This window comes from Boleophthalmus pectinirostris, unplaced genomic scaffold (assembly GCF_026225935.1).
Source record: "Boleophthalmus pectinirostris isolate CB_2022bp ecotype Guang Dong unplaced genomic scaffold, ASM2622593v1 HiC_scaffold_17, whole genome shotgun sequence".
Classification (NCBI taxonomy): domain Eukaryota; kingdom Metazoa; phylum Chordata; class Actinopteri; order Gobiiformes; family Gobiidae; genus Boleophthalmus; species Boleophthalmus pectinirostris.
The window spans coordinates 20,011,350-20,036,038 of NW_026571115.1; the positions used below are offsets into that span (position 1 = coordinate 20,011,350).

Here is a 24,689-nt window from a genome sequence, read left to right on the forward strand (position 1 = left end):
ACATTGATATTTAGATATGGTGCCCATCGCTAAAAAGACCACCGTCTAAGACCAACCACCCCTGCAGAAGGGTTACACCAAAGACACACGCAAGGTGTCGATGTCCCCTTGAAATGTCTCCATGCAAATACAATGATTTGAGGGCCAATTGACAAAGTAAAAAAAAAAAAAAAAAAAAAAAAAGCATAAGAAAGACTTCTCTGAATTTATTTTAAATATATATATCAATGATGCTTAATTCACAAACGTATTTGTTTCCGCACATTTAGGCCCATTTACTCAAAATTCCTTTCTCTCTCTAAAGAAGTTTCAGTCAATATAAAGCTGAATACAAATAGTTTGAAGCCAAAGAATAGGTGTATAAATGCTTCAGTACAGCCAATGAACAACACAACCTTACTCAGAAAAGTAAAAATCCCGAGAGAAATCCAAAGGGAAGCCCGCGTTATTTTGTTCACCTTTTTTCTTTCTTTCATCAAATTTGCTATAAATTGGTGGTGAGACATATAAAAAAAAAATGTGTAATAATAATAATAATAATAATAATGATAATAATAATAATAATAAACTCCTATTCTACAAATTGCGCCATTAAGAAATCTCATGTTCTCCTCTCTTCAAACGTTCATCTCGAGTGTTCCACTGTCAGATTTAAGTAGAAAAAGAAAGGAAGAGACACTTTAAAAAAATGTAGTTTTCTGTTTGTTTGTTTTGTTTTGTTTTTGTGCTTTAACGCAATACGAATAAGTGAAACAGTTTATTAAAACAGGAAATAAAATGTGTAAAAAAAAAACATCCTTGGGGGATTGTCTGAATTCGCGTATCAATCCTTTTTCTAGGCTATAAAGGATTAGTGCGCAAAACCTGACAACTCTTTTTGTACGCAAAAAATATAGCCTATTCATTTATTACCGAGATTTAGAATGTAATTTTCAGGGGAGAATGGCTCCAGAGGTGTTACGCTGATTATTTGTTTATGCGTATAACAAAAGGCTATAAAGCATTTACAAGCCTGGCTAAATTTTGAAAAACTAACCATGACATGGTTCAAGAGCCCATTCAATTAAATACTGGTCAAATGAGAGAATAATTAAATTTAACAGCCTAATATAAATTCATTTTCACAAATAAATTGTTCCTTCTATTTTAAATATATTTTCCATTAGACTATTATTTCTCCTTACAATTTTTTTTTGTTTTTTTAATTGATGAATATGCTATTGGTGCATTACCATTTCAGTCTCTACTCATATGAATCTGTTCTTAGATCAAATGCTCTGTGGTCCTTATGTCCGAGGCCCAGTGCAGCCATTGGGCCCGCGTGCGTCTGCCGCTGCTGCACGCACACATTCCAGCGCACGCGCCCAAGCAGCGGGACTCCGCCTTCTCCTCGCGCTCACAAAACCGAGGCACGTAGCAGCGTCCTGCTCTCTGTGCCTGGCAACGCACTCAAACGTCATGACGTTTCTGCGCGTATTATGGGATGTGGCGAATTAAACAAGCTCAGAGCAACACGGGGACGCTTTATAAAACACCAAACGACGGATTGTGAGCGCAGGAAGCTATGGAGCTGTCTGCTGTGGGGGAAAGCGTGTTTGCGGCAGAGTCCATCCTTAAAAGGCGAATCAGACGGGTATTCCGTGCATTTCTGCGTCCTTTCTCTGTCTACACGTCCACTGTATTCTCGTGTTGTCGACAGGCAATCCTCCTAACCTTTGCTGTCTTTATTTTGCAGGGTCGCTGGGAATATCTGGTGAAATGGAAGGGCTGGTCTCAGAAGTGAGTATGAGGCGGCGAAGGACAGCGCTCCTTTCTGGACGCTCTCACTACTGCAGCGCCTAGCTGACAGCTTTTGTGCGCTGTTATGCTTCACATAGTTTATTTACAATCTGTGCACATCAGGCTCGGACTAAAAACGTCCACAAGCTGCTCAGATGCATGTTTCCTCACGCTTTAGCCTCTGCGTCACGATCCGCTATTATATACGCAATCGCTGCGCAGCGCTGATCCGAGTACAGGGTGGTTATGTGTGTCTCTGGATCAACTTTGTAACCTCGCGACTCAACGTGTGTGTGGTGGTGTGTTGTGACGCAGATACAGCACATGGGAGCCGGAGGAGAACATCCTGGACCAGCGACTCTTCGCCGCTTTCGAGGAGAGGTGAGGACCTGACACAGGCCCGAGCACACCGCTCTGCATGGGGTTATGTAACAGGAACAGTACGCTTCAAATACAGAGCTGGCTCTATATGCCGCTTTTCTTCAAGAAAGCTCGGGTTTGAACGAGCGATGCAATGCTCTAACTGTGTGACAAGTCCCAGTTCTGTTAACTATAGTTTTTTTACTGTTAATAATTTTATAACATTGACAACTGTCTTAATTGTAGCCCATTTCTTGCAGGGAAAGAGAGAGGGAGCGGTTTGGTCCTAAAAAGAGGGGGCCTAAGCCAGAGACATTTCTTCTAAAGGTATGCTGTTTTCTGTCAACTTTGTTTACTCTTTTGGAGTCACAGACCAGCTAACATTGGGTCAGATTTGTTGGCAATCTCCCGTCAATAATTAATTTTGACATAGGCCACCTGCACGCACATTCCCATAAACAAGTGCCAAGTGTTGAAGTGTCAGTGTTGTCACAATAGCCCAATGTTACTCCGTAACAAGCGCGCGTTTAGTTTTCTGAACGCTGTCTGACTTTCACAAATATAGCCTAATAATTATTTTGTCCACAGGCGCAGGCCAAAGCTAGAGACAAGCCATATGAGTTCCGAAGGGAAGCATCAAGGCCAGCTGGACAGGTCTCTTATGCCACTTCAGAGTGCGTCATTACACCTAGGGCGCGTGAGGGTTTGCGCGCAGTGGTGCCCACTATTTACCCACCCAGCGCAGTCAACCGAGGGGAGAGTGTCCCTGTTGGATTGTTAGACTCGGACAGAAGGCACAGAGTATCCGTAACTAACGAAGAGGTGATGCCCAAAAAGCGTGGACGCAAACCCAAAATGCCTTTAGAATACCAAGAGGTCAAACGCAGCAGGTCACTGGAGGAGTGTTCTACAACAAGGTCCTTACATTATTCCGCCGAGACGTCAGACCACACACTCAATATGCTGACTAAAAGATTTGAAGAGGAAACAACTATCACCCCAAAGTCCGGTGCGCCCTACACGTGCTCGCTGGGCCGCACAGGGGACACCAGAACTCACTTTGTGAACAGAATGTCTCTCCATCCGCTTAAACACCGACCCGCCATTATCCCTGCACTCTCAGACCCAAACGATCACGCGCCCCTTCCAGACTACTGCTCCTCGTGGATGCCGCCTCTAAACCGCCTGGACGCTGTGACCGTGACCGACGTCACTATGAACTTTCTGACAGTGACCATCCGTGAAAGCAGCACAGCTAAAGGCTTCTTCAAAGACAAAAGATGAGCGTCCTCTTGTATCAGCAGATCTAACACAGCACTAAAAGATGCTTGCTATTGTGTACACTTTTAATACGCTGCTAAAATAAATTTTCCAGTGTTAATGAAGACTGCTCTTGGTCAATTGATGGGGATGTGTTGAGGCATAGTACTTCCCAAAGGAATTGTAGTAGGCCTATAGACTCAATGGATACGTAATCACAGTTCTGTAAAAATCTGTAGAATATGTAGGCCTATTGGGATTAAATCATTGTAGCCTATATAGCATAAAGCATGAAACTTGGCACACCCAAGTGCATTCGGATAAATAATATCTATCCATATTTTATATAAACAGGCCTATTGCCTTGGAAATTAAAAACAAAAAGATTTAGTTTAATGTCTCACTTCAGCCTACAAGGCCTCTTTGCAGTAGGTTAATTTTAACGTTTTATTCACGCCAAGTCTCGAGTTCAGAACGCACAATATGTCTTTCTGACGGGCCAAGCGACATTAAGATCTGCGCAGGCCCAGGCACCCTTTGGCCGAAAGGTCAGACCTGAGAAGAAGTAATTTCTCGCAAGCTCACAATTAAAAAAAATCTCAAGTCAACTTCCAACAGAGCATCGCTTCTGGACTTAATTGTTAAAATATTATAAGATCAACTCTCAGGTGTCAGAACCGCTAGTAACCAAAAGACAATAAGATAGGCCTAGCCCATTGGAATCACACCAAGTTAACTGCCAGAAATTAAACGAAGTCAGCATGAACGTGCGTCTGCAGTGCGTATGAACATGTGGTAATGCTGTTTGAAGACAGGCCGCATAGTACGCTTATTTTTCAATTACACTAACGCCACTGTACCCTATTATTTTTATTTTATAAACCTACTCACATCTGACAGTTAATTTCCTCAACGATTAGATATCACAATTGTAGCCAAAATAAAAAAAATCATGTCAAGTGGTTTTATTGATGCAGCCTTAAAGACTGAGGCCTAAAGTGATGTTAGTTAGTTGTTTAAAGTTTTTTCAGACTTTCTGAATGCAGTGCGCGTTTTCCGTAATTTACAGTCACGGTTTGTAGAACGTCAAATGTTTACGTCAAACGTCAAAGTTTGAGGTACCGACAATTTACCACGAGGCCCGATACAATCTCTAGGTAAAACAATTACCCTGCAGAGATTTGCGCACAATGGTCACGTTCTATAGGCTTAAATCTCCACCTGCCCCCTAGACTTTGACCTGCTGCCAATGATCTCCATGTGAGTCATTACGCACGGCTTACTCAGTGGTTTTCCTCTGACGTTATAAAAAGCTGTGATTTAGCTTCGTTTAGGTGCATGTCCAACGTCGCGTCGCACCCCCGATGGTGTGGTCAATATGTTTCTTGTCGCTGGAGGGAGCCCAAGAACCACTGCTTGAGCGGTCGAGTTGGACCTAGCCTAAAACCATATGCTATTTAAAATAACCAAATATCCTCGGCGACATCAGGTATGAGCACTTATAGCCAGTGGATTGCAATAAGTGTTTTCAGGGTCTAAAAAAGGAATTCAACAATGAATATCTTGAACACTAAGTATATTTTTAAGCTATAGCTCAAAACTTTTTTTTAAGGCGCCTATACGGCCTATATATGGACAACACCCCAGCCCCCCTGCGTCCTCAATTTCCACCGTCCCGAATTGAGCGCGCGTGCGTGTGTGCGTGTGTGTGTGCGAGGGGGGGAGAGAGAGAGAGAGAGAGAGAGAGAGAGAGAGAGAGAGAGAGAGAGAGAGAGAGGGTTGCTATATAAGTGATTATCCTATATAGGCCTACCCCCATTCTGAGAACGAGATAGACCACAGCGAATGATCCCTGATGTTGGTCCAATGTGTCACCGTAGATTTCATTTTGGATGGCTACAGTTTTTATGGATGAGATGTTGTACAACGTGATCATTTGGGTATATTTGGCAGCATTTTTAACCAGCTGTACAGCTGATTTTTGCAACTGGACTGGGAGGTAAGCATGCATGAAAATAAAATAAATCAAGAAATGTAGCTTTCCCCACTCTCCATGCATTGTCACAGTGTCTTGGGTCTTTGTGGTTGATGTAGCAGCTTCACAGATGAGAAGGGCCCCGGGCTGGTGCTGCAGGTGCGACTGCGCTGCGCTACGGGCTGGATAAGGTGGTCCTCCCCTGGTCAGGCGCTCAGGGTTGTCCTGGAGCCTACTCTGTCCTCCACTCTGCACCCAACTGTCTGCATCAAACCTTCCCCGTCCCTACGCGGGGTCAACGTGTTCATTGAGCGCTCTGGCCGGCTTAAGCTGCTGGCCATGGAGAAGATGGCGTGTTTTCGGGCGGATGGAGACCACGGGCCGATGCCGGTCATTTACCTCGAGGCTAGTGTCCAGAATGCTGTGTCGTGGAGGAGACGCAGCGTGGGCTTAAAGTACGAGCTGACCTACCCGAGGACTGGGGCCAGTCCTGACCAAACAGGGCTAGAAGGAGGTGGGTTTTATTGGGGAATTGGGGAATTACTTATTAGTCTTTTATTATTATGAGAATAATCCGTCTTAAACATGTAATAAAAGTACAAATGCAATAGCCTATCAGTGATCATCCTAATAAACAGCCCGTTTAAATGCACTTTTGAGTGAATATAAATATGCATTTTAAAATCAATGCGTTGGTTTCAAGCCTGGCAAATAATAAACTTTGTTGTTTTTCAAGATGGTCTTCAATCAAAACCTAAGCACATAAGGGAGTAATCATTTTTTTGTCATATTTGTACAAGGCCCTTTGAGTCTGCTTGCATTTTTCAAGATTTCAAGATAATAATAATACTTAAAAAAAAAAACTGAACCCTTACGTGCCTGAGCAAAGCAACTTTCAACTTTAAGCAATTTAGTAAACAGTTTTTCACCTAAATAAAATTGAGCACAATGATAGGCCTATATAAAGTAATTTTTTCTCTTAAATCAGAGTAGGCTATATGCATCGGTAATTAGTAGCAAAAGAAAATGCCATTAAGTATCTACACTATAAAGTGCATGGTGGTGGTCACCTCTGTTTGTCTGGTGGTCTGGCCCCGATTGAGAGACAAAGCACTGACTGCAGACGAGAATCACAGGGCAGCAGAGGGCACCAGGCCACAGAGGCTGAATGGAGTGTGCAAATACTTGTCAGATTCCTTAAATGCCTCTTGATTGTCTGTGAGCGTCTCAAGGCACTGATGTCATTCTGGACCTATATTAAGCACAGCTGTCTGTCTAACCTCTAAATGAGCAGTTTTTGACTCCTCAAGTTCTATCAGTGTGGGGTCATTCAAGGGGGTATAGAGGAGCAAAGGCATGTCTAGGTTCTGATCTTGAGAAGAGACAAAAGTGTGTTAGTAGCATTCTTTGGTGTAACCGTGGTTCCTGCAAATAAGAATTTTGATGTGTGTAATGAGATGGGTAGAGTGTAATTTGTCTATTCTAAATTAGCTTGACACAATAATTTGGTATTTTAAAATGCATATAGTTAAAAGTCTTTGGGTTTTATTGTCTTACAGATTTGTGTCGTCCCTGCAACAACACTGAGCTGCTCATGGCTGTCTGCATCAGTGACTTTGGTGAGTACTGGAACCAAACTATATTAAAAAATAAAAATACGAAAGAAGTGAGAGCTTCAGCATCTTACTTAAAGTCTTGAACAGATGCTTCTCAAGAACAAGGCTCAAAAGCTGACAAACAGTGAAGATGACCAAGCTTGTAGTCTAAAAACGTGATATAGTAAAAAAGCGGTAAAAAGAGTCCTCGGCAATCTGTTGGAAATGTTATAAAAGTTCTTTATTACATGGGATGGGCCATTAAATAAATATGAGGAAAAGCACATTCCTTCATTTTTACATTTGTATTAGTCAAACAATGGCCCACTTTGTGTCTGTTAATGGTTGTAGATGGTTTCAAAGTTTTTCTGCAATAAACATATTGGCATTTAAGAAAAAAACTATAAATGATAAATATTGATCCATAATCTATCTACACACATTGTTTTTCACTTTGTGTGTGCTTATTGTTATAGACAGTTACAAATGTTTGCTGTAAGAATGTATAAAAAATGGCAATAAAAAGTTAGCATTTATAAAAAGAAAACAAGTATTACAAATCATTATTATTACTGATCAGAATCTAACTGCACAAATGTTTATCTTTGCAGTTGTCCGAGGCTCCATCCAGAAGGTCTCTCATAACTCTAAGAGACAAACCTCTTTGATACACGTGTCTGTGACCAGAGTCTACAGGCAGCATGGCAGCTTGTTTGAACAACAACTTAAGTTTACCCGTTTACACCCCATGTCCAGTCCCTCCTGGTCCGGACACATCTCCACGCTCCTGCAGTGCCACATCAAACCAGGAGAGGGGGAGTTCTTATTTACAGGGTCAGGGCACTTTGGGAACGCCTGGTTAGGGTGTGCCCCCCGATTCAAAGACTTCCTGCCAGTGTACCACAGCGCCAGGGCAGCACGTAGCAACCCCTGTGATTTTCCTTTGGACTGAGGAACAGCTCAACTTGTCTGGTACATGCCCAATCCACAGGCCTCCTCACCTCTGTACAGCACTCAGAGGCCAGTCTAATGTTGTCATAGCAAGTAGCTGTGCCCTGGAGGTGGCACGCAGCATCACCAACCAGGACGGGGTATTTTACTCTCTGCTGGAGCACTCATTTGGAGAGGCTCACCGCTGGGGCATCCCACAGCTCCATGAGAGTCTCATGTCTTTGTTCCACTGCTTCTGTGGGACATTATGAGGAGGTGGGGTCTGTTCTTTAGATGCCCCACCCCCTCATCTACTCACCAAATCTGCCCTATAGCTTTATTAGTTGCTTTATGTAATGATGTTTTTGTTGTCTGACACATAAAGGTACATTTCAGACTGCTTGGTCTCAGGGTTGTAAAATGAATGTGAATAAACTTTTAAATGCTGATACTTGTCTTTACTTACTTGTTTTTGAGTGTAAACTTTTGGCTTTTGAAACCTGTAAACCGTGTATTTCTTTCCCCACTGATCTACAGAGTGAGACATCAAATGTTGTAGCTCTTATCTCCCACTCACCCTTATATCAGATTTTTATGATAGAATTAAGGACAGATCAGTTCTATACTTCAAAATTGAATGAATGAGTAGATTGCCCCTGTTCCTCTCCATCATGACAGAGATAAATAAAAAGACAGACTTGGGACCCCAAATCCGGTGCAGACCCTCCCCTCAGCTCCGCCCACAAGAGCTAAACAATTAATTGACTTTTAAAGCAACAGTGTCTTTTGCTGGCCTCATTCCACATTCTCCGTGGCCAGGTGGGGGGCACAAATCGCTGTGTTGAATGCTTTATGAGGACTAAATGGGACCAATGAAAATGTAAATGACTGGAGGACTCCACAGTGACAAGGGACAGCAGACATAATCACTAGTGCCCAGAAAACATCTTAATGTGGTTTCATAATTGCACCAAGTTGCTACATCTATAGCAACTATTTGTATATTAAATTAGATATTGAAGGAAAGCTTCACACTCTCATTGACACTTAATTGCTAAAAAAGCTGAAATAGTATGTCCTGAATTAATAAAATAAAAAATGAGAAAAAGATTATCAGTATCAATGTCAAGTCAGTAGAAACATGATATTATCTTCCAGAAAAATCTCAGAGCCTGGTAGACCTGATCACAAGCTCTTCCAATTGTGCTACAAAATAATATCGGAAAATAAAAGTTATTTATTTTCGAAAAATGTCCTTGGTCCACAAATGCTTGTACAAATCTGCCAAGAAAAATATGTTTTTAAAGCAAAAAATCTGAACAATAGCTCATATAACTTCTCACAGTTTTTGTTTGTTTAATTTCAATTTGTTAAGACAAATAGAAAATGTTTAAATAGTAAAGTGTAAAGGGTACGAATGCGATCTCCTACAGCAGCTTTAAAATAAAAGAGAATGATACTCATTTTTGTGTACTATTTTTTTTCACAAAACTGTATAATTTTTTTCTACTAAATTGAAATGCTGCAAAAGGTGTATTTTCAAAACTGAACTAAAAATTATGCCCAGTCGTATAACACTATAAATTGTGTGAAAAATAATGACCCTGTTGTCCCAAACTCTTGGCTTAAAGCCCGTTTTGAAGTGTTCTCCTTCAGCATTGTCCCAGGGGCCCACCATGTCAAATATGCCAACTCACCTCACCCCTCACCAGGCCTTTGACAACACACAGTTGTCATGTATGGGAATCCTGTGGCTCTCTACGGGACATACCCAGGAGGGCTGAGGCCGTGCGGCTGGACGGGGCAGCGGCAGGAGTCCGCCCAGGCCGGGGGGTAATTGGTTTATCCCAGCGCCTGGCCCTCGTTCCCATGTGGGCCACTGCTGAGGGGAGGCCCAGGGGTACAATATGGGAACAGCGTGATGCCCAGAAAGCCTCAACCACTATTCACCAAGGTCGAGCTACAGATGGTGCAGAGATATAAGTGTTTGAAAACTAACTAAAGCAGTTAGACTTTGAAATTGAGAATTAGATTTTTGAAGTTGGTTGGTGTCCACAGGTGTCCAGACCAGTCAGACTGATGGCTTCTGCATTTAAAGAAACATCTGTTTTTTCACTATTTTCAAGATGGAAAATCTAGGTTTTAGAATTTTTGGAATGAACATAATTAAAAAAAATATATATATATATACATAATAATTATAGTGGAGTAAAACTGTACCATTGAAATCAATATGGTGCTGTGAACAATACTAGTGTATTAACCTTGCCTGGGATCCAGAGTACACGCGCCACCATACTTCACAAAGATGTGATACAGAGAGATTTCGTGGTGGATTTTCCAGGCAACCACTGATCAGTCGTTTAAAGGTTATAATACAAACAATGGTAAATATGTATAGTCTACATGAGCTACAACTCGGACGGTGTTCAACAATTGTCATCATCATCACAGTCAATAAACAACTGCTTGACAAGATACAGACCACATAACAAATATACAACTTTGTGCAGATTATTTTAGGCCAATGTCCCACGATTTTACGCCTTTAACAATAAGGCAAGAAGTCAGACAAAACTGCTACACTGCGCTAGGACCACCAGATGGCAGCAGATTTCTGTTTAGCTTGAGTATCCGTTACCAAATTGAAGTGCAGTTGTGCGCGGGTTTGTTACCATCAATAAAAACGCAATATATCCCATTGAAAGGGTAACATCAGTAGGTAAATTGGATGTAGGCCTATATTATAATAAGTATAATATGTAAAATTGCCAATGTAAAACACACTTACATTGCAAAAGTATGCAGTAGCCCTTTAGTTAATAACAGCCTAATGAGTTAAACACAATATAAACTTTGAGTGCGTTTATAGGCCCGTGATCAGCCTTTGAACAGATTTAGATACAATCGATTACTACATGATGTTTTACTATAGGCCAACAAAGTAAATCAATAGCCCACTTTACCATGACAACATTACCAGGGCGAAGGCTGAGTCACTTTTCCTTTCCTCCCGCTGAGGTCTGAGGTATCACATGTCAGCGCAGGGCCCTGCAGCTCCGCGGCTGCAGTAGGGAAGTGAACGCACTTCCTTCTTTCTCGCGCACTGCTTGAACCCGGACCACTTCTTGAGACGTGTCAAACTGCTGGATATGGGGGTCCAGGGGCTGCACTGGGACACTTTTAAGTGACTAATAGTTGTTCTTTTGCTTAGAGACTGACGGCGAATGTCACTGGGATTACTGCGCACTGAACAGAAGTGATCGGAGCTCCAGCCACAATGGCTGCGACGTAACTTTACTTTTTCTTCTTTGGATGAAAATCGGCGTGTCGCCAAGTTTTTACGTTTAAAGGAGCCTGAAGAGAAACAGCCATGAAGAAACAGTTCAATCGCATGAGGCAACTCGCCAACCAGACAGTGGGAAGGTGAGTTTTACAATCCACTTTATTGTCAGTGTATTTATCAAAGCTATGACACATTTGTCAAAGTCACAGGCACACACTGACGGTAGTATTTGTTACTTTTTAATGAGCCGTAGTAGGCCTGTGTTTATTCAGTGTTAAAAGAGTGTACAAAGCAGCTTTTTTACTCAGACTGAAAATAGGAATTATATGAACTGTACCCAACATCTAAAGAACTGTTCTAACCTAAATATAGAACCACTGGTCCAATCAGACCAATCAGATCAAATCTGGACAGTTGTTGAGTCTCAGTTTTCTCTAAACCACAACTCCAGATCAGTTGATAACGTGACGAAAGGGCCTACCTAATGCTAAAGAAATGGGCTTTTTCAAACTCACACAGCTACAGACCCTCACCTGTAAATATATCTACCACTGATACAACAATGTGTTTTGCATTTCAAAATATAGTCTGGGCTAAATATGTGTAGAATTGGAAAAAAGTGTGTTCATTGAGTAATATATATTGCACAAAGTTAAGGCAAGTATCATAAAGCATGCACCAGGCCTGCAAACACACCCAGTGCCAGAGAATCATGTAATCTTTCTTTCCTTTCATCTGCAGAGCTGTGGTCCTCCTGCCCACAACTTAATGTCCGTGAATGTTGCAACAAAATGACTCCTCCTTGCATACTTTTATTGTGAAGCTATAAAATCACCTTTTTTCATAACCAGGAAGAATACTAAGTCATAAGTCATCATGGCTTGAAGTCAAACCATCTTTCTTTAGTACTTTAATTGACTTCTGTCCACATTGTAGTCGTCTTACTCAGGAAGAGACCGTTTTTGTGGAGTAAGCATTTCCATAATTGTTGATGAGGGATACAGAAACAGCCAAGAACACCAAGGGCATGTTTAAAAAAAGCAAACTGGCCTAACTTGAAGAAGCCAATTTTTTGCATATTACTTCTATGTTAATACATGCTACTACATAACTACATTGTAGTCCTATGTTGCTGCCTGTACTCAGAGTGAGATCTATTTTTGGAACCTAGAGCGTCTGCAGCAAGACCACTTGTGCTTTTAGTCAAATCAATGCTAATTTAATATTGACAAGAAACTAAAATAGTACATGTAGTCTTTTCCTTCAGAGATCTCTGTAACATGAGCACAGTAATTATTCTGACCAGAGAGAAGATTGTAATGAATGCCAACACATACAGTTTCTACAGAACATTAGTTAAACAACTAGTATCTAATAACTCCCTGGTTTACTCATATTATCAGTCTTGTAGTACAAAAGCATGATTGTAGTATATAGAGAAATAAAAACAAAATACTGCCATGTTTTACTTGCCCTGTAAAATAAACAAACTCTATACATGTTAAATGGATAAATAAAGTGACATCATAACACTGATCAGGTCTAGCTGTTATAAAAAAATCCATAGATGTCAACATTTAAACAAGTCAGACTTGTGTCACTGGTTTAACATAAATCTGTGATGGGCCTTTGGTCAGTTACTTTGACATGCAAAGCATGCTGTGACTAAAGCGATCCCTGCATCAGTTTGTCATAGTAATGATCATTACATTACATGTACCCACTGTCCTATTTTCTGTAGTTTTATCGTGGTATATATGGGACATGTATTTATATAGGGACATTTTTGTCACAGTGGCACAATTCTGCAAATGTTTTGATTTATTCTTGTTTAACATTTTACCTTCTGAGCTGTCACCATAATTTAAATTTGATTGGGGAAAAAAGAAATATATAAATATGAAAAAAAAAATCAACAAAAATAAATAAATTTCCCTACAGTTTTTGTCTGAAGATCCCAAGGCCTTGTTCATTAGCATACACTTGTCACTGAGGGGGTAACATTTAGATTTGAGTCCTACAAAAGCATTAGGTAATGACTTCTGTAATTGATCCCTGTGAGATTCAAATGTATGGCTCTGTGTGATGATGGGAGGATGAGTCTCCAGAGACTTCAGCTGGGATTTCATGTGTGTGTTATGGAGACGTTTGCTGTGCAAGGAGGCTAAGTGATGTCATTTCTGCTGCCCAGAAGAAACTCAAACCAGTGCCTATTCTTTGACTGTATAATAAACATCCATACAATACTGAAGGTCATATTTGTAGTCCATCACATTTAGCAAATTAGTGTTGAAAGTTCTTTGCATGTTTAGCATGATGTCACTGTCCAGTATGTGAGAAACTATGACCAAATGTGTACTGTGCTTCGAAGAACAACTCTTGACTGGACGATTCCCGCCCTGTTTCACACACCTTCACTGTTGCCATAACAAACAAGGTGCAGATGATACAACAGGAAGTCATGTTGGGACTGGGCGGAGGAATCTGACAGCTCTGCCATGGAAAACAGCCACAGGCACCAACTCAATCAGCTGGAAAAATAAAAACAATCTTATATCTTTTGTGATGCTTTATATGATTGCTTTAATTATTAATCTGTCAATAGATGTTGTTCCACAACATGTTGGCCGGTAAAATGCATCAGAGTGGAACCCCAGGGCAACAGTAGTACTCTTAGGCACACACATAAGTCACGTGTTTACTATCACACACTACCCAGTGGCTAATGAGCAATAGTGCAGGTCGGGCTAAATGACCCGTTGTGCATCACAAATACACCATCTATTCATAAAATAATAAATAATTAAATCCATATCTTCTAAACCCGTTGCTTAAGAAAGTTAATGCCTTTTTTGCCTCTTTTAGTAATCTGATTTATGTGTGTTGTTTTTGTTCACAGGGCTGAGAAAACTGAGGTGCTTAGTGATGATCTATTACAGGTGAGGTTTCAGATGTCTCCTACTGAATAAATATATAGGAAATAATGTAATAGTGTATGTTTTTAAATAGAAAATTTGTAATGTCTTGGTCTTAGTTATGTCTTAGCAAAATAAGCTAACTTATTTACTGTATAGTTGCACAAGTTAAGCCATAAAATGTGTAATTATTTTTGCATTTAAAAGGATGGCAAAACTCGAATGTGCAGGGAGGCACTAGAAGTGAGCCCATGACACAATAATGTTCCTTCTCAGTTTTAGTCATAAGATTTATTACCAACGAAGTGTGTAATGTTGTGTATCAGAGTGTGCTTTTAACGTTGTTTTTGGGGAGGTTGTAATAAAACATAATCCAGGAGACTTACAGTTTCCCATGAAACTCTGTTAAAGCTATTAAGCCACAACGCTGTGCAGAGGCCAAGTCCATCTGGAGCCTTGAACTATTAACATTCTTCTTCAAAGTCCCTCACTATTGCATCACCACATCTGGGGTTGGCACTGAAGACGTTATAGGTCTTTTTTTTTTTCAAACAAGTTTGAAAAAAAAAAACTGAGTTGGAGAAGAAGTGAAAGGGTTAATGTCTGTGAATGAAAAATCCTTGAACAAGCTTTAATTAGTACTTTTATGACAAGCAGCGGTGAACTATGAACCCTGTGTGGCTTGGTAGTGGGTGTGCTAAGCAAGCAGTTTCATGAATATATGTCTTTGTACAAAAAGGCTATGGCCAAAAACTGTTGGCAAAGTTGCTAAGAAGAATAGATACTAAAACTGCAGGAATTTGAAAACCACAGAGTCTTGGGTCCATCTTGGATCTCCATCCTGGGCTATAAATGACAAAACTTTAGCTACCAAATTTCAAGTAGAACATACTCAGCGACACAGACCTTTATATAATCAGTTATAAAAACACACTTGTATCATTACTACAGTGGATCATTTGTCCTTGGTTAAGATAAGTTAAGAAAGCAACCCAGCCCTTCAAGTGTATGTTTTTCTCGTCTGCCATACTTCAGCGCTTGTATCACTGGCAGGAGATTGCACAGCTTTGGACACTCCTTCAGTCTTTGTAAGGAATGCCTGTGTCAAACCAACACTGAAGATATCTCTCAGTGGTCATTTTGAGTAGACTATCCCCCCTTTTTCTTAGGTTTAACAGAGAAATTATGTTGTATTTTATTCACTCTGTGATTTTTTTAACATTATACTTACTATTATACATATTATCAGTGATTTCTATGGTGCTTGTTTCAGCACTTTCCCCATTTGTCTGTGATCCTCTGCATTAGGCAAGAACTTCTGGATCCTGCTTAGACATGTCTACAGTGTTGATAGAGCAGGGAAAGCTGTCAGACTAGAATTGTAAATCTTTGTTGCCTTTACTTTTTATGAAACATTACTGGAATCTATAATGTCTAAAATGTATAGTTTCCAACAAGCTCTTTTTAAAATTTGCTTTTATGACTTGCCTGTCAGAATTGTGTTTAGCGTTTAGCATTAGCGTTTTTAGTATTGCAACAGAACAATGAGTTTTGCAAGACAGAGGCATACACTTCAGCATTCCCAATATATTAATTCATCATTTAAATAGCTATCACTTGCCTCACTTCATTCTGAGAGCACATTTTACACTAACAGACACAATGGGGTTTCCCAGTGTATCCCAGCTCTTTTGTCCCGCCCACAAAGCTCCAGTCTGGCCTCTTTTATTAGCCTCTTTGGCACTAAATGTAAGATGTCTGGATGCAATCAGAATGTCTCCTAAAAAGAGCTACACTTCCAAGGATTAATCACAGCCTGGGATCAATCTATGGCAACCAGGCCAGGAAGCTGAATTCCAGTTGTGGTCTGACCCAGTGGAAAAAAGTGTAGAGTAGGACTGAACAAAATTGGAAGAAATATTTAATTGAATGATTTCTTTGACTAATGTTGTAAAATGACCATATGAATAAATCATGTTTTGTTTTAAAGTCTATTACCGCTAAATAATTGCCACCTTTGCGATTACCGTAGTGCAACCATTCGAACTGCAATGTTGTGACTTTTTTGTTCAGCAGTAGTGAAGAGATGGAAAGCATATGCCTAATGCTTTATGGGCCGCATAGGGAGAAGACGATCTGTAAGCATAAAAGTAACGGAAGAGGGAGACTTAGATGGTAATTACTGTCAAAGTCTGTTTACACTGAAACAGGAAGAGGAACTAGACTATGATCATTTTTAGTTTTGGTCAAAGTTCATTTCCTGTGCTTTCAAGTGTAATTAATATATTTGAAAATGTTTTGATTATTTGTAGTTGATAGAGGAGTTGTTTGTGATGACAGTCAGTGATTCCTCATCAGCAATGACACAAACAAAATACAAAAATAGAAAAAATTAAATGCAGTATTAAAGTTTTGCTATAATATAACTCTTCCGGAGGCTCCACTGTACGGTAGATTGTCTCCTTTGGGATGTTATTGTTTAGCCTATAAGTTCCACAGTATAGCTTTAAACTTAAAACTCATCAATACCACCAGGAGAAGTTACAGGTCAAATCTGTGGAGAGGCAACCCTGCTTGTAGAAAGAATGCATGTATTTATATAGTATTTTTGAGCTATGAAAAAAAATGCAAAATGGATAGACTAAACGCCATACTGTGTAACATCCCTGGCAAAGCAATAACATCTCCATGGAGACAAGTAGGTAGCGGACCCTAACCAGAAAAGTTACATAGCACACCTTTAAATATGTAAAATATTTTTGTAGACATATTGCTATATATTCATTAGACTTTTGTAATATGAAAAAAACAAACAAACTATTAACAAACCAGAGTAAGGTGTTAAAATATTTGTGATATTCGCAGATCGAGAAGAGAATGGAGTTGGTACGCCTGGTGTCTCACAATGCTCACAAGAAGCTGGTGTCCTGTCTACAAGGACAGCTGGGCACGGACACAGAGAAGAGACATGTATGTCTTCTGACTCCTGTAACTCTACCCTAGGACTTTGCACTGTCGTTAATGTCTTGTTATAGCATTGTAAACAACATACCACACAGTTTCATTTGGAGAGATGCAGCTCTGACAGGAATGTAAAGTGATTGAGTGTGACTGCAGTGTCAGTGTTAGCACGGCTTCGCTATCCAGTGGAATGAGCACACAGCATCTTCTCCGCTTATGTAACACTGATACTCAGGAGAAAAATATTCAGCTTTGGCACAATGTCAGAAATTTCCTCTGTGCAAGGCACCGCTTTTGGCAGCAGTCTGGAAACTTTGTGGTTTTAAGAGACATCAGTTGTTCTTCTCAAATTGTTGAGTAAAATTCAATACAGTTAAGTTAAATATATCACACTACAAATTGTGAAAATGGTAGGAGCAGCCAGTTTTACCTCCGTGGCATTTACCATGTAATTTAAATGCACTATATTGCACAAAATTGATTCTTCTGAGCTTTAAGCCATGTTATAATGTTGTTACTTCATCAAAAACATACCTGGAGTTATGTTTTGTTTGTTTTTATTCACACATGTCTAAGTAATCCTGCATTATTAGCCTGACTACAGCCCCAAAGCTCAAAATGCTTTGTTCCACCTCATAATGTCATCAAGTGGTATATTGTAAGTTAACATCTTTATCCATCAAAATGTAGTGTGTATGGAGTTTGAAAACACTGTGGATCACTTCCTGTATTACCACATGACATCACAAGGTGTTTTCTGTTTGCGAGAGAACTCCTAAATATGCAGGGTTTGTATGTTATACATGTGTGAATGAAACAAAACAAAAAACTGGGTATGTTTCTAATGAGGAAAGAACATTATGACATAGATCAGAATATAGTCTAATATGGGACCTTTAAGTATAAGAATTACAGTATATGCTTCACCAAATCCTTTGAATTCAAATACAAAATAACACAGTATGTAGTCTTTCATTGAGTGCACAAATAAAGAGCAGGTTTGAATGAAGTGTTCTGTACTTTGCAGAAAAAGCTACCCTTGACAGCACTATCTCAAGCCATGCAAGAAGGAGGCAGTCAGCTGGGAGAAGAAAGTATGATTGGGTGAGAATTTAAAACAAAAAAGCTTTATCTCTATTTAAAAATGTAAGATTGTAACCAGCATGTCTTGTCTTAATGTTTTTGTGCATAACAGCAAAATGATGGATGCCTGTGCAGAGGCTGAGGGCAGATTAGCCACTGAACTAATGCAGCATGAGGTTCTTCTGGAGCGGGACGTCCTGGAGCCCCTCAATCAGCTGGCAGAGGTACACTTCATCTATCTCTGGTTTATAATGCCTGTGTTTTCATGAGTAAGCAGTTTTCTCGCACTCTAATTTGTCATAAAAACAAGTTTATTTTTGCTGCTGAAGGCACTGTTCTTCTTACAGGTGGATATTCCAAATATATTAAAGCAAAGGAAGCAACTCGCTAAACTGGTTTTAGACTATGATTCAGCCAAGACAAGGTGACAAAGTTGTTTTTATTTATAATTATTTTTATTTTATTTTTATTATATGGATTTATTAGCTGTATTTCCCTTTTACCCTTTGCAGATGGTACCAAGCAACAAAGTCTAACAACCCAGCCATGGCAGCTAAAGTTGACTCCCTCAAAGATGAAATGGATGAGGCTCTGAACAAAGTAGAAATATGCAAAGTTAGTAATACAAGCCCCATTGTTGTGGTATTAATGTTGCCACTAATATTTAATCTTTAAAAAAAAAATTCTATATTTTTATTTACATTATCTACAGGACCAGCTCTCTGCAGACATGTACAACTTTGCTTCCAAGGAGGGAGAATATGCACGCTATTATGTTTTGGTAGGTATGCGCTGTATTCATTCTAAATATTTACACACTGAGAAAATATATAATTATATGTTTGTATGTTTTACAGCTGTTGCAGGCCCAGGCTGACTTCCACAGACAATCCCTAGCAGTGCTGGAGACAGCTATACCAACGATACAAATGCAACAAGGTAGCACCTACATTTGAGCAGTATCATGGATTTGTGGTGATTTAGCCAGAAAATATTGTATTACAGAAAACTTGCTAACATAATGTGAACCTGAATTCTTGTTGGCTAGACTCCTGGATGGAAAAACCTGCATTTGGTACAGCTTTGGAGGAGCATCTGAAGAAGAGTAACCGGGAGATTGCTCTGCCATTAGAGGCCTGTGTCATGATGCTTCTGGAAACGGGAATGAAAGAGGAGGTATGCAAGATGTTAAGTTACACCCTGATTTGAGGGTGATGGCTATATAAACATGTTAGCAACAGAAGTGTGCATATGTTGCCATGTGGTCAGTTAACCCCATATCAGTTATTAGTCTATGCACAGCATACAGATAAATAAAAACATTTGGTTTCAAATCAAGTTGTTTCTCCTTTCTCAATTCCTTTAATATTGGTCAGTTACTGTTTGTTAAACTTCCTCTTTTTAGATTCCAGTACTTCTCGGTTTTCAGTCTGAAACTAGTCTGTTCCTGTCTAAAACATGCAACATTTGTCTCCCTTCAGGGTCTATTTCGAATAGCTGCTGGTGCCTCTAAACTGAAGAAACTGAAAGCAGCATTGGACTGTTCAACTTCACAACTGGAGGAGTTTTACTCAGACCCCCATGCTGTAGCCGGTAGGTTTCTGAAACTGCCATCATGTGGAACCAGCCTGTCCAGATGTTTGCTTATATCCTGTGTCTGTTTATCTGTGTGTGCATTTGTAGGAGCCCTCAAGTCATACCTCAGGGAGCTTCCTGAACCTTTAATGACATTTGGCTTGTATGATGAGTGGATCCAGGCCTCAAAGTAAGACAAGCATTCACCTATGTATACAGTGCAAGTGTCTATGAGGAGACACACCTTAGGCAGTGTACATACTTATGTAACAGGTAATTTAATTGTGTTTCAGTGTGTTGGACCCTGACAAGAGACTCCAGGCCTTGTGGGTGACATGTGACCATTTACCAAAGACACACAAGACCAATTTTAAGTAAGACAAATTATTACATTTTTAAATTGTTTTCTGCTATGATAGGAAGGAAGGAAAGAAATTGTTTTGGCTTTCAGCTGTAACTGTCAGATAGTAATTATTATGTTAAAGAAAAGATTATTATGACAGTGTTTGGAAAGTGGAATGGTAAGGTTGCTGATTTGACTTTTTTCTCTGTTGCAGATACCTAGTAAAATTTCTGGCTAGACTTGCTCAAGACAGTGAAACAAACAAGATGACTCCAAGTAACATTGCAATAGTCCTGGGGCCCAACCTGCTCTGGCCAAAGACTGAAGGGTGAACAGATTGGGCAGTGTTAAAGCTCTATATTATTCTGTCTATCATGGCTCTCACGTGTCTGTTCTGTTTTCAGGACATTAGCAGAGATGGCAGCTGCTACCTCTGTAGCTGTGGTCGCAATCATCGAGCCCATTATTCAGCACGCTGACTGGTTCTTCCCTGAAGGTAGGGCACTTTTGGGACTCTAAAAACAGTATGAACAAAAGTAAAATTATATGAAGTTTATGTTTAATGTTACTTTCAGAGGTGGAATTCAATGTATCAGGCATGTTTGCCCTGCCCACTCACCCACCAACCCCAGACCCTGAGCCCAACCTGGAGAGGAAGCGTCCTGGCAGCCAAGGGCAGGAGGGGGACGCTCACACCCCCCGTAAAGACAGGTACCTGTCCAGGGCCAACCTGAGCCTCAGCCTGCCCCTCACCCTCCCATCCCGCCCCAAGACTCTGAGCAGACAGGAGTCAAAGGGGAATGTGTCAGCACTTTATGTAGTGGCTGATGAGTCCATAAGAGTGTCTGAGAGCCCAAGTGGAGACCTGCTCTCTCCCGAGTTCAAAAAAGCTGTTCAGTAAACAATCTGATATCAGTAAAAAAGTCAATAGGGAGAAATTTGTGTAAATGTTAAAACATAGGTTGAGCACTGCTCCTTGGTTAATGTGTTATCATTTTGGTTCGACGCCATAATTATTTTTCTTCGAGATAAGTACTCTGAATTGTTCTTTTCTGTTTCTCTGTTGTATGTGTTTTTATTAAAGCTCAGGTCAACTGTAGGAGCTTGTTCTGTTTTCTATGGACTTCCTCTGCATTTGTCCACAACCTTTGCTTTGTCTCAGCTCAGTTTTTTCTATTCAAAACTTTCGGGCTTCTCTGTGTTGTTGGTTCGGGTTTCATTGTATATGAGAAGGAAACATTCAATGTTCTGTCTTCTATGAATTCTGGTGGTCTTCTGGAGTTCATATAACCATAGTTACAAGCGTAACTGTCTTTGTTTCTGTCTGCTGATGGTCTTTGGTTGTTTAGTTTGTCCTGAACACTCTGCCCTTTACTCCTCACCAGCATCGGTAACAAACACCCAGAGCCTGCTCCTCGTAGATCCGGCACTGTACATAAAAAGCACCCACAGCTAACCTCACCTACCTTTCAACCCCCACTGCCCCCTCTGGAGGCGTATGGTACTGCACAGGCCGAGCCCCAGGCTGTGAGTCCACCTGCAGAGTCTGAGCTGAGGGTGGGTGCTGCTGCTAACGCTGCTGTTTCTGTTGGTGGTGGGGCCCCTGCTGTGGCAGAGCAGCCTCAGGTTAAAACCCAGGTCAGCTCAGAGGAGAACAGGTAAGATCAGCAACATTGTGCCGCCTGCCTGCAGCCAATCAGCCGCCTGGAGCTTTGCAGTCACTTTCTGTTGTTTGTGTGATTGTCCTTTACTGTTCACCTTCTCAAACAAAAGTAACGCAACCCCACTGTCCACTGTGCTGATTTGTAGTGCATCATCAAATGCATTATGCTTATTCTTAGTTAAATTTTCATGTGTCAAATACCGAATGTAAAAATCTGTAATTCTGTCAGTGTGCTTGTTTTCCGGTTTGACTTTTTGATGTTTATATCATTGTTTGATTTGGGCATGCTCTGTACAATTTTTCATTTTTTTTTACACTGTATGATATCCATTAACCTGAAGATGCCTTTTTGTCCACAGCCCTGCCCGAGAGCTCATTTCTACTCCACCTTCGCAGAGAAATGGGTCAATCCATCTGACGATAGGTACACCTCAATCTCAAAGTGGGACGCGGGGTCACAGCCCACACATGGTGCGAAGAGGTGAGTCCATTTATTAGGTTTATTATAACAGTATATAGTACCATACAGTTCTAACATTCTGACCTCTGCTTATGCCATAACATTTTAACACAGCCCTTATTGGGTAAATAACAAAATAAAACATAACTATTGCTTAGTTAAAGAAATTAGGTTGGAAATTAGAAAAAAAAAAAAAAAGGTTCTTACTACTGTTTAGTTTTTAACGGATGCAACAGTCAGAGTAAGAATCTCACAACACTGCAGACACATCCTGTGGGAGAGGTTTTTTCAGGCTTTTGAATCACACTTCTGCATCATTTCTGCTTTATGTCTGTACTGTACAAAAATACAGAAGTTAAGTTACAGAAGATAATTTGCATAGTCAAGCATAGCAAGCTGTAAACAGGATAGGCTGAATATTAGGGTTATCAGAAAGACATTTTTAATTATTCACAGGTACCAAGAAGCAGGCTCCAGCACCTCCCAAACAAGCAAGCCCCTTTGCTTCTCAGTCCAATAACCAGATGCCTGGCTCCCCACATCAGCCCGCAATCAACCCCAGACGCCACTCCAGTAAAGAGGCTCTGATCACTGCTCCCAGTCACCCGCCTCCACAGCCCCCTCTGTCCCACCAAGCCCCAGCCGAGTCAGAGCCCTCACCCCCAAGGACACCCACCCCTCCGAACACCCCCCCTCATGATGGACCACCCATTGTGCACCAGTATGGATCCCTGTCTCGTCCCGCCAGACCTGCCCCAAAGCCACGCCCACGGCCCAACATGCCCCCGCCACCGCAGCCCGGGATAAACGATACTAATGAGATTTTTAACTCGGCCTCCAAAATCATCACAGGTAAATACAGAACAAAGAAACAAAATATAATAATAGAAAAAAAATATCTTGTTATATTAGGCTGTTTTTTATGGTTAATGGAAATGACAGCTACTCGTAATAGCATCCAAAACAATAATAATATTGATTTTTGTGTTGTTGAATACATTTTGTCTCTAGGTGTTGGAATGGCCAAAATTATGCTCTTGCCATTTGCTGATACTAAATAAGTATCAAATGATTTTGGCTTGTTAACTTATTGGTCTTTGGTGTCACTGTTATAAAGCTTACACTCTTACTTAACTGTGGTGATCTAAAGCATGATGGTAAATGTGTAAATATTACAGATGTGTGAACGGCTGGCCTGCCTCTAAGAGCAGCTTTGCAAGGCAGGTAATGGTAAGGATTCCAATGGCTGATGCATTAGCTCTGCTTTGGTTCATCTGCATGTGTGTTGCTGTGTGGGGTGTGCTCTCTTAGTCTTAGCACTACAGGCTAATGCAAATGCATACATGTTCAATGTATGCCACTGTGCGTCTCCTGTGTAACCCTCTGTTAACAACACTGACATGCTTCCCTTTTATTCCTAACAAAGACCCTCATCGTTATTCTGGTGCTTCATACTAAACCCGTGTTTTTAAATGTGACCTCTGTTGTGTGTTTGTATGTTTCAAACAAAGTGTTAGTTTTAAAATATGAACACACAAAGTATTTTCCTGAGACTATATATTGTGTGTTTCCCAGTTGGTTTGAAACATTCCATAAGTGTTGCTTGTTGTACGTTTATAATTATTATGACCAATATAAAACTTCACCTGACTAGATTTTACATTCTTTTATATAGACAAAGGACCAATTCTAAAAGGGATTGCCATCATCCCAGAGGAGATTGTGGACCAACCAGAGGAGTGCTCTGCTGCTGGTCAGGAGCCTGACTCCGCCCCTCTCTCAGACCTGTTAATCACAGAAAGTACCGTTCTGTGAATAGGAGAGTCCTGCTTTATCTCTTACCATTGAAATGTTTCTATTTAAATCAGGATACCTGCAGCCGTTCAAATATTGCTGTATTTTCTCTGTTCTTATGCCTTATAAATCCAGTGAACCTTTATTATCCTGTACAAACTCTTATTGCTTAAAGTGTCAGATAATACTGTTGTTTTAAGATCATAAATTAATGAAATGGGATGTGATGAAAAGTTTTGATTTGTAACTTTTTGGCTCCTAAAAAGTTATAAGAGGCAAATTTTATAATGACCAAAGAAGTCAGCCACTAAAAGTAAATATGAGTTTAAGTTCAATGTTTAACCAAAATGTCTTGGAAAAGTGCAATTCACAATACAGTCATCTTTAAGTGATAGACTTCTACTTTGCCAATATTTATTACTAGCATTGCAATATTTTTAAAAGGCATAAAAACAAAAATGGGGTTGTATTTGATTTAAGTGAGCATATTTTTATGTAGTTCCTTAATTCTATGCATTTGCTTCCCTTTAAGTTGAATGCAATGATGAACCAAAGCCAAAATATTTTTGTACAAAATAAGTACCAATCCTGTCGGGGTATTTTTTGTATTTTTGATTGTGTTTACTTTGTGCACAATTCTTGTTTTCCTGCATACAGTATGTCCATCCGAAAATGCATATACATTGATTAAAGTCAAAGTATTTTTAACT

The 24,689-nt window shown here is 40.2% G+C and overlaps 3 protein-coding genes across 7 annotated transcripts; all 3 read left to right on the top strand.

Annotated features, from left to right (window-relative positions):
* Positions 1-1,394: 1,394 nt before the first annotated feature.
* Positions 1,395-3,520, top strand: cbx8a (chromobox homolog 8a (Pc class homolog, Drosophila)). The gene is made up of 5 exons (XM_055152353.1): positions 1,395-1,633; positions 1,736-1,779; positions 2,095-2,160; positions 2,400-2,466; positions 2,728-3,520. The coding sequence occupies exons 1-5, from the start codon at positions 1,565-1,567 to the stop codon at positions 3,421-3,423; spliced, it is 942 nt and encodes a 313-aa protein (XP_055008328.1). The 5' UTR covers positions 1,395-1,564; the 3' UTR covers positions 3,424-3,520.
* Positions 3,521-5,315: 1,795 nt separating this feature from the next.
* On the top strand, positions 5,316-8,223 carry LOC110168203 (meteorin-like protein). Its single transcript, XM_020933626.2, has 4 exons — positions 5,316-5,398; positions 5,494-5,888; positions 6,934-6,993; positions 7,581-8,223. The coding sequence occupies exons 1-4, from the start codon at positions 5,316-5,318 to the stop codon at positions 7,919-7,921; spliced, it is 879 nt and encodes a 292-aa protein (XP_020789285.2). The 3' UTR covers positions 7,922-8,223.
* A 2,704-nt stretch (positions 8,224-10,927) lies between these two features.
* arhgap17b (Rho GTPase activating protein 17b) lies at positions 10,928-24,687 on the top strand. Of its 5 annotated transcripts, none has more exons than XM_055152349.1 (21): positions 10,928-11,325; positions 14,085-14,124; positions 16,966-17,070; positions 18,089-18,165; positions 18,257-18,368; positions 18,492-18,568; positions 18,657-18,759; positions 18,857-18,925; positions 19,002-19,083; positions 19,193-19,320; positions 19,626-19,737; positions 19,828-19,909; positions 20,013-20,093; positions 20,277-20,390; positions 20,467-20,558; positions 20,638-20,773; positions 21,448-21,720; positions 22,085-22,206; positions 22,642-23,037; positions 23,364-23,405; positions 23,861-23,967. In XM_055152349.1, exons 1-20 carry the CDS (start codon positions 11,273-11,275, stop codon positions 23,369-23,371), a joined length of 2,262 nt encoding a protein of 753 aa, XP_055008324.1. In that variant the 5' UTR covers positions 10,928-11,272; the 3' UTR covers positions 23,372-23,405; positions 23,861-23,967. The 5 variants fall into 5 exon arrangements, with proteins under 5 accessions (XP_055008324.1, XP_055008321.1, XP_055008323.1 ...); XM_055152348.1 differs by having other exon boundaries at positions 10,929-11,325; positions 23,364-23,409; positions 23,861-23,999; XM_055152346.1 differs by lacking the exon at positions 23,364-23,405 and having other exon boundaries at positions 23,861-24,687.
* The last annotated feature ends 2 nt before the right edge of the window (positions 24,688-24,689 follow it).

Coding starts and splice junctions, on each gene's coding strand:
- arhgap17b (XM_055152346.1), top strand. CDS start 11,273: ATGAAGAAACAGTTCAATCGCATGAGGCAACTCGCCAACCAGACAGTG. Junction 20,094..20,276: donor ACACACAAGACCAATTTTAA/GTAAGACAAATT, acceptor TCTCTGTTGCAG/ATACCTAGTAAAATTTCTGG. Junction 23,038..23,860: donor GGCCTCCAAAATCATCACAG/GTAAATACAGAA, acceptor TCTTTTATATAG/ACAAAGGACCAATTCTAAAA.
- cbx8a (XM_055152353.1), top strand. CDS start 1,565: ATGGAGCTGTCTGCTGTGGGGGAAAGCGTGTTTGCGGCAGAGTCCATC. Junction 1,634..1,735: donor TTAAAAGGCGAATCAGACGG/GTATTCCGTGCA, acceptor TTTATTTTGCAG/GGTCGCTGGGAATATCTGGT. Junction 2,161..2,399: donor TTCGCCGCTTTCGAGGAGAG/GTGAGGACCTGA, acceptor CATTTCTTGCAG/GGAAAGAGAGAGGGAGCGGT.
- LOC110168203 (XM_020933626.2), top strand. CDS start 5,316: ATGTTGTACAACGTGATCATTTGGGTATATTTGGCAGCATTTTTAACC. Junction 5,889..6,933: donor CCAAACAGGGCTAGAAGGAG/GTGGGTTTTATT, acceptor ATTGTCTTACAG/ATTTGTGTCGTCCCTGCAAC. Junction 6,994..7,580: donor TGTCTGCATCAGTGACTTTG/GTGAGTACTGGA, acceptor TTATCTTTGCAG/TTGTCCGAGGCTCCATCCAG.